Source organism: Dermacentor variabilis, chromosome 8 (genome assembly GCF_050947875.1).
Source record: "Dermacentor variabilis isolate Ectoservices chromosome 8, ASM5094787v1, whole genome shotgun sequence".
Taxonomy (NCBI): Eukaryota; Metazoa; Arthropoda; class Arachnida; order Ixodida; family Ixodidae; genus Dermacentor; species Dermacentor variabilis.
Genome location: NC_134575.1, coordinates 82453943 through 82463133, shown reverse-complemented (window position 1 = coordinate 82463133; position 9191 = coordinate 82453943). Strand labels below are relative to the sequence as shown.

The 9191-nt window shown below is 43.1% G+C and overlaps 1 protein-coding gene across 2 annotated transcripts in view; it reads right to left on the bottom strand.

Moving 5' to 3' along the window:
- Window positions 1-2397: 2397 nt before the first annotated feature.
- Window positions 2398-9191, bottom strand: part of LOC142591139 (uncharacterized) — a 33665-nt gene continuing 26871 nt past the window's right edge. For both annotated transcript variants that reach the window (XR_012830354.1, XM_075703517.1), the window contains exons 3-4: window positions 7401-7512; window positions 2398-2644 (exon numbers count right to left, since the gene is read on the bottom strand). Coding sequence is in view for 1 of the 2 variants with exons in the window: in XM_075703517.1 (XP_075559632.1) it covers window positions 2542-2644; window positions 7401-7512 (215 nt within the window). In the remaining variant the exon portion in view is untranslated. The remainder of the gene's footprint in view (window positions 2645-7400; window positions 7513-9191) is intronic.

The window sequence follows — 9191 nt, the reverse complement described above, 5'->3', positions numbered from 1 at the left end:
CGTCAAGGCAAAATATCAGTAAATTATTACTGCTAGAAAAGAAAAGGCTGTTCGTCGTATCGCAGACGTGCCATTCGACGCAGATTCCTTTGAACTATTTTCGAAGTTTAAAATCATTTGTCTGGCAATTTTATATTATGCCAACCTTGCCCTAAAATACCTCAGGTACTTTAAGTATAACAGTGAAGCGTTCTTGGGGTTCTGCGACCTAACAGGACGAACAGATACATCCTATAAGATTAGGCAAAGAAAGAGATGGCTGCCACCACTCTCCTGCACAAATAATGGATCAAATCGTATATCCATTCGCCTCCCATCCTTCCTAAATAAACTTCATGACAATGGTGTCGAGACAACTGACATTACTAGGAAAACAATACGATACTTCCTAATTTGAACTCAGTAATTATTTTTAAACATTCTTTTGGCTAGGGGAAGTCACTACTTACCTCCTTTGATTAAGTGGTTTTACATTTTGATGACATTTTCGCATACAGGATGTAACCTGGAAGACATTTATACACACCTCTATTTGCTATCTCTGTTTTCGTATGTAAAGAGAATGTTATGATAAATTATTCAGCAACTGAAAGTAATTACATATATCTGTTATATACTGTATATTCACATATGTCATTTGTACTGACCAAACACACTGCTTTGTATCACTGATTGTACATAGCGCCTTACCCACTTTCACTTATACATATTTACAGCGCACAGATTAAAGTGTACAAACCTTATTTCATTATGTCCCCGTTGTTTTAGCAGCTTTTAGTTCTCATCCCAGATGTCATTTTTTCTAAATCAATGAACGCGAAATAAATATTTATTGATATCTTTCTATTATTATCATCATCGCTCATCATGTGCCTTTTTCTTTCTTCTTTATTTCCCTTTTCTCTTTACCCAAACACGGAGTATCTGGCTAGAGGAATGTACCTCATGCCGACCTCTCTGCATTTCGTATCATTAAACCTTTCTCTCTCTCTCTCTCTCTAGATAGATAGATAGAGAGCCCTGAAAAATGTGTGATGTACTCAAAGAACGCTGACGAATTAAAATTCCTTTGCTGAACTTCCGTAGTTAAAAACTTTGCTAAACTTTTGGAGTTGCAACATTTAGCTTCGGGTCACATGATCGTCCTTCGCCTCCAATGTATCGCAATTTATCGCGGTCAAGGTAACACGACATATACCATGTACCGAAGCATGTTTTCTCCACGTACTGCCAGCGGGGTGGACATTCTTCGTTGCATTGCATTTTACGTTGAGTTCAGTCCCTTTGCACGCGATCATCTACGACGTGAAATATGTTACTGGTACTTAAATGTATTCTTCATGCTACTTCTTCCTGTAGCCTGCAATCCTCGTGTACGGTGCGACGGTTGGTGGACCGTAATACCATACAGATCAGCAGAAAGGAAATCCCCTGCAGAGTTGTTTGAAAGTAATGAACCGCAGGTGAACAAATATATTCTGCATGCATCTATTTCAACGTTATGAAAAGCGGTGTGCATTTTGGAAAGCTCATTGCATCAGCCAGTCAAGAATGGACCTATAACGAGGGAAAGTTGAGCTAGTTGGTAAAGATTGATAATGCAAAAAACTGTGGATCGCCTTCTACTTCTACTCTTCTAATCTGTGAACAGCCTTCTGCTTTTTCTTACATTGCCGAGGCTGGCAAGATTCTAACAGCATGCCTGAGTTTGATGAATGCGCGAAACTTCCCATGTATAGGAATGAAGATACGCGTCTTATGGTCGAGGCATGGCGTATCAATAATGGTGGAAGTGAGCGCGTGAGTCAGCCTTCGATTACCTTACATAAGGAAGAGATCAATTGCCTCAAGAGTTATCTTCCACGTAGACCGGCACGTGTAACCGATGGAAACGTGGTGCCATCATTCCATAGCATGCGCAGGTGAGTTTTGTGGCTTCTTTGTCTTTTCGCCTACGCGCTTCCTTCAGTTGATAGTCGCCATTCGGGTTGCCCTCTTCTCTTGTGTCCGTGTCTGCGTTATCATTGTTATAGTAGTTTTTGTCACCGTTATTACCTTGCACAGGGCTGTAGGGCAACTTTCAGTGAGATAGGAAAGTGTAGATGTGTTTTTCTAGGCAGCATTTACGTCGCGCAATGGAAATAACGATAGTCGGCCGTGACCTATTTCTGATGAGTCACCACGCTCTCCCATACTACTACAAATTCCTTTTAAAACTTTCTTCAAGCAACAGAAGGGAGGCGCTCCCAGCTACATTTAAGCCCACACACAGCACAGACTCCATGGAAAGAAACAGAACATATCTAGTACGATCATTAATTATTAAAATATAATCTCAATTACCAATCTACAATTTAGGTGTATGCTGGTAACAGGAAGGAAACAGCAATTCAGCAATCCTAATTTTATTTTATTCATAGCAAAAACCCCTGTCTGCCTACCACCATGTACAACTGCTACACTAGATTTTTGCGCCATGGTTCGCGTTCAGAGCACTTGAACTCGTTAAAGTTGGCTGCACCACGCGTGGTATCCATTTAATCATGCTGCGTTGCATTTATTGCAACAATAAGGGAATTGTTGGCCTGGTGCAGCGGGTCCAGGTGCTCCGGGGTGTGGGTTTTGTCCACCTTCAAATGGGCACCTGCATTTAAACACAATGTTTGCAATATATAAAGTCAGCGCATGTATGAAACACCTCCGTGCAACGTGCCTAAATAAATAAACACCAATAAAAAGTGTTAACCACAAGAAAGCAAATATAACTAATAAAAGAGTAGTACAGAGGATATTTATCTTTGGATGTAAAAAAAGTAATCTATGTTGTGATTTGACAGAAGGAGCCTACCAGAAGGTACTGTTGCTACTTTACCTTAGTTTTATGTTTATATCTTCTTACTTGTGGTCGCTTAATTTGCAGCCAACAATATGATTTTCGATAACGATGTACGGAAATTTATGCAATGTGCGCACTTCGGAATATTTTAACTGATGCCTAGCCTTTGGGCGAAGAGCAGAATTACAAGCTTTATGGAAGCGTTGAAGCTGGAGTCTGGGAGCCTTTTTAATTATTTCACTTTTACAGTGGCTCTTGTATAGCATCTAGAAGCGCTTGAAAATGCAACATGTTTGTATATATGGTCTGCAGTTTGAACGTAATGTTTCTTTGAAATTATATTGAAACGTAATTTAAGCTATGCGGGGCTGATGCGAACAAATTTTGAAGAACGGTGGGTAAACAGCCGCAAAGTAAGCTTACTAAACCATGCATTTGTCCAGCTTGGAAGCGTAACATGAATCACCTAAAAGGCTTCCCCGCTGTGTCGAGAGACCCGAAAGAGTTGGAAATGTTACCTTACCCTGGAAGAATTCGTAGGCAAGTTATTCTTGAGACACAGACGAATACTAAATACAGAAACTGCCATGCAAACACGAGCATTGAGTTGCAGCTGTGCGTTCGTGCTCGTTAGATTTAGTGTTGCAAAGTTTGTCAAAACTGCGCAGCATTTAAAACGACCAAGCAACAGAGTATGTGTTTCCGCTTTCCTTTCCTGTGCCTTGCGAGGCGCCTTAATGGTTTGCCGGTGTCGTGAGAGACTGAAACAAAGTACATTGCTTATATTTCATCAGAACAAGAAGATATGTTGCTGAATATATTATTAATGTGTGAAACTTGCGGAATAAGAACAGCCTTTCCAAGAATTTGCTTATGCAAGCGTTCTAGAGCTACATAAAAGCATTTTCGTATGGCTTTGAGTGTTTCCCAACCGGTCTCAATGAACAAAACAATTTTTTAAGTTGTCATTTCTAGGAAAAGGGGGCCGCATAACATTTTGATATTTTGGCTAAGTTTCGAGGCTGTTTGTTATTACACCCATTAAAAAATTTGTTGGTACTCAAAACCATTGTACGGCAGACAAGGTTATGCTTTCTTATGTTGCAAACTGACTACACGTCATTCTGTGCATCCTATTATTATTCCTTGAAGTGAGAGTCATAATATTTTAATGGCAGGCGAAACATTAACTTTTCTGACCTAACTATGCGTCCAGTCATAACTTCCAGTCATAAATACGAGTTCCGCAATATGTTCACACTACGCTGGTGGTCAACCGAATGGGGCACTTTGTTTTTAATAATAGTCCATGGAGTGACTACAACGTATCGCTTATACAATCACTCAGAAATATTAAAGATGTGTGTTACAAGCTGCAGCTACTTTTGCCCATTGCTTTCACAAAAGTATAACCGCCAGCAAGGCTATAGGGACGAAACAGTTATTTGTCTAAGTTGAAGCTAAACTTAAGATTATTTAACTATTCCTCGGATTTGTATGCTGCTTTTATCCGCTGTGTTTCCCGGTGTCCTAGAAAACTATTTGTTGTACCAAGTTTACTCTCAGTGGAAATAGTGGAAATTTGAGAGGTGAAGTACGGGAAAAGTTTAACGTTCCTGCCTTAGTTATGATTCAGAACATTATCCAAATTCTCGTTTTATGCCTACAATTATGCCTTTCATGAGCAACGCAGGCAACATCTTGAGTATTCTTGGAACAAAACAATGCACTCTGCACGTAATAGACCACGTGTAGGCAAAGATCGAGGTGTGTTGCAAAATTATAGTCTGTGCAGTCAATTGTGTATTCAACCGCGCTGAAGCATTATATATACGTTTTAACAGTGGTGCCGAATTCAGCATGACAGCCCGTAAGAACCGGTTCCAGCAAGATGAAATTTAATGGAAATTAGTGATAAAGCACGAACACTGTATATCCGAAACTCAAATGTCAATAAATTGCGGCCCCTGTAAAACGTTGTTTATATCAAGAGTTTGAAACCATTCTTCAGTCTTCTTCTGCTATTACACATTTTTATTGTGAGATAACTGTCCGCAGTAGCGAATCAATATCCATTCCGAAAAATTAGCAATTTCAATGTAGTCTATGGTGAACGTTTAGTGTCAGGCGCATATAAAGCTGCAGGCCGCGGGAGGTCTTACTGGTTTCAAAAGATTTGCATAGAAGCTGCCTGACAAATAAACGCTGGACATGTTTAGAAATATAGCCAACTGAAGGCTTTAGATGCTGACTTTATGGTTGGCTGAATGTTCCTTTTTATACTTTTAGTAAATCTTCGTAAAACGTGTGCTCCCGCAGTGAGACACCAATGGGCTCGAAAGCAGCGGGCTAGACGTATCTTACCCGACATTACATTGCCGGCGTATCTTATCCGGCATTACATTGATAACTTAAGTAATCAATGTAATGCAATGTGTGATCTACCGAAAGCGACAGTATGCGAGAGTTTGTACTTTTCAGTGCAGTACAACTCATGCATAAGCGTTTCATGTTATAACAATTGCACACAGAATAAATCTTTGACGAAAAGATTTCGTTGTGAACTAACAAGAATCTGCTTCATTTTGCAAACTTAAAAATTATGTAGTTTAACGTGCCAAAACCATTTTCTGATTACGAGGCACGCCGTAGTGGAGGACTCCGGAAATTTCGACCACCTGGAGTTCTCTAACGTGCACTTAAATCAAAGTACACGGGTATTTTCGCATTTTGCCCCCATCGAAGTGCTACCGCCGTGGCCGGGGCTCGATCCCGCGACCTTGGCTCAGCAGCCCAACACCATAGCCACATTTTGGAAACTTGTGAGTTGTTATTTTTTGCCCTTTTTTATTGTAGAGAGCACTAAATAAAAGGAATAAGTTGCCTACCGTGCACACGGAGAAAAACATATAGGAACAGTGAACCATTAGGTTAGCAGATCATGTTTGATAGTCAATGGGCGTATATTTCTGGCTTGTTTATGAGCTTTGGAAATGTTTACAGAACTCTGGGTTCCTCAGCTTCTTTTATTACTTGTATAGAAGGGCTTCCGCAGAAGTGGTTTGCCGTAGTACACTTCCAACTTGAAGATAAGAACAGTCATAGAAAAACGAACCCCGGCGAGTGGTAATTGCGAGCGAAGATATAATTTAGAAGGTGCAATTATACAAGGGTAAACACAATATGAAGAATAGCAGAAGAAGAGAGAGAAGGTCGAAAACAACCTTGCCACCACCGTACTACTCAACGACACATGGAGGCCTAAGACGTACGAGCCTTATTTCATTTCGAAGATCAATCGACGCCATGTTGATCAAGATCTCCTCGAGATACTGCAACATCCGCAATCAGCACCGTTCGCTGACATTAAAATTTAATCATGAGAGTGCTCTTGTCGAATGTAGGTTTGAATGCGCATATACGATAGTGGGCCGCCAAATTACCTGCGCTTTGCCGATAGACACTTTTCGCAAGTTAGCAAAGACGAGCTTTGAGGCCTTCAGCAGTGCGGTCCATATAGAACATGCGACGTGTAATATTGTAATTTAAGGGGAGCACCGATTACACATGGGACATATCGGTTGCGATTTTTAAATTTTGAATGTGAGATCATTCTGCCGACCACATTTGTAAGTGCAAGTAAATCGTGTTTTGAAGTCTACAATAATGAAGCCCGAAGTAGACCTAGACCATTCTTGCCCTTGAAGTAAACGTGTCACCTTTTTTACATTGAGATATGGGGAACGCCATGCGCGCAGATTAGACAATACTCGAATTTTGTTGGTTAATTACCACATTTGCAGTAACTTGGGAGTGCAAGTGCTCTTCTCCGTTGATATTCTGTTTGCCGAATGGAGAAGTTTTACTTCGGGTATCTGACAGAATCACAAAAGCCAGCAAGCCCTAATATTATATTGGAGAAAGAATACGGCTCGTGTGCATGGAAATTAAACGTGTATGAGTGAGACTCAGGGCTCGCTCATACACGTTCGCTCATACAATTTTTTTTCAGTATGTGCTTGAAAGTATTAATCTGCAACACTGTATGCGAGTCACCTAAGGCCAGTGTTTTAAAGTGGTTCGTTTATAACAGGCAACTGAGATTCCTCACACCAGAGCTACGTGGCTTTCGTTGTCGGTTAAGTGAGCATCCGCCGACCAGGTGCGGCTGTGGGGATAACTTACAGTAATTGATCCGGCACAGTAAAAAACAAAATAATGTAAGTGGTGGCGATAAGTGACGATGTTATCCTGAGCGAGAGGAAACGAAACCATGATGATCAGCTCGGTGGTGTCGTTTTCGACCTAGGTGGCCGTTGGCGGAAGAAGTATCGTCGATAACTTAACAGAATGACATTCGTGAAAAGGAGCTGTTTCTTTCTTCTATGTTTGTGTGAAAGTTAAAGTATCGTCTCTGTCGGGCTCAGCGTGAGCTGTTACATAGGCGTTACTAGCTATGTAAGGGCGTAACTAGAGTGCGTAAAACTTAAAAGTAAATACCACTTTCAGAACGCGTACTTTCACATTTGAGCTCACATGTGCTCAGGGAAGAAGCGCTGCTTACCCGCGCACTGTTGTTGAAGTTCCATCCGCGGCGCACGAAACTTGGACGCACGGATTTTGAAGGTTCCTAGCTTGACCCCTAGGAACAAGGTACTCACCAAACTTGCAACCCCCTGGAAAAAAAAATAAATCAGGAGTACAGTTTTGTTGTCGCTCAAGAGAGCACAAATAAATAATAAAACACTTCATAGAGATATCAAAGAAGTATTTCAGTTGGGAACGACTGAAATGTAACCTTCTCCCATGGCACTCTCATTCGTTTTATTGGTTACTCTCTCTGGCGTAGAGGAATCTCAGAAGTGCTTAGAAATGACTGCCTGGTCATAATATCACCATGTTAGAAACAAAACAGAAACGGTAGAGCCGCCTGTCCACGTAGCAACCTTTCAAGCAAATCTTTCGTGCGGCATTTGCCATACGTTGTTCTGACTGCACACAACAATATGTTATAATGATGCTCCTTTTCCACAATAATTTTTGTACATGCGCTTTAGAAAAGGATTTCGGCGGTCTACAGGCCATAAGAGACCGGAAAGAAAACTCAATTTCTTTGTATCTTTTACTTGAAAGCATCTTTAATTTTAGAGTGCTCGGAGCCGCACAACCATGAAAGGGTAGCTTACATCACTTATTGTTAAGATTGGTGTCTCTTGGTTGGCAGCGAACACTTTGTTAAGCCCACCCTGCGCTGAAAAGAAAAGCCTTCGGAATATATTACCGGTTACTGGGATGCGATAAAAGGCAAATTGATTGGATGCCATGTCTAAGAAGGACAGCACGAAGTAGAGGCCGAAGTAACTACTAAGCAACGGTGAAACGACGCTTTCCTTATTTAGAAAAATTTATGCAATATTAGGAGACATTGGTGGCTACACCAGTCCTCTCGTGTGTGTTCCTTTCCTCTACGTCTTTGTGATGTGTGGTGCGCGACATGGTGGGGTGATCGGGACGGTCTGGAGCAGACGACAAGGAGTGCGCGCGCCGAGGCGAATTCCGTGCTGGAAGGTGAAAAACGACAACGCCGAAGAGGGTCCGGCACGTGAACGCGCGGCGCAAGAAAAACAACTAAAAGAAGAAAAACAAACCAATTAGGAAAGACAAGGGGGCGTCAAGCAGCCAATCGGAGAATGCCTAATCGGCCAGAGAAAAGAAAAAGCGTGGTGCGCTGGCAGAACAGGGGGGACGCTAGGGAGACGCCGAGGAGACGCAGGGGAGACGCAGAGGAGACGGAGGGGAGACGCCGGGAGAGTTCCTGGAAGCGACGCCAGGAGGAGGTCAACCACCGGGAGTTGAAGACGGGCCGTCGGGTTCCGGACCCGAGCCACCAGGACTTCACCCGACTAGGGCCTCCTGCCAGCCCGCTCCTGTGCGTCGCCCGTCTACCCCAGCATGCCGTCAGCTCCTCAAGGCCGGTGAGCTTCTGCGCCCGTAGGCAGGAGGAGAACAGTCGGGCTACGGGCCCGAGTTCTACGCCAGCTGCCCGGCCAGAACGCCGCCCCCGTCTGTCATGCCGCCTGCTGCCCGAGACCGCCGTTCGAGCTTCTGTGCCCGTGTGCAGGACAAGAGCAGTCGGGCTACGGGCCCAAGCTCTACATCCCGCTGCCCGGCCAGAACTGCGCCGCCGTCTACTCGTGCCACCAAGCCGCCTGCTTTACCTCTCCAAGCCAGAGCTGGCCAGCTCCAGTCGACCGGTCAACCAACTTACACCACGACTTTTGGTGAGACCGGCGCCACTCCTTTCGTCAGCTTGTCGCCGCGTCGCCGCGTCGAGACTGTTGTGTGTCCCTGCCGT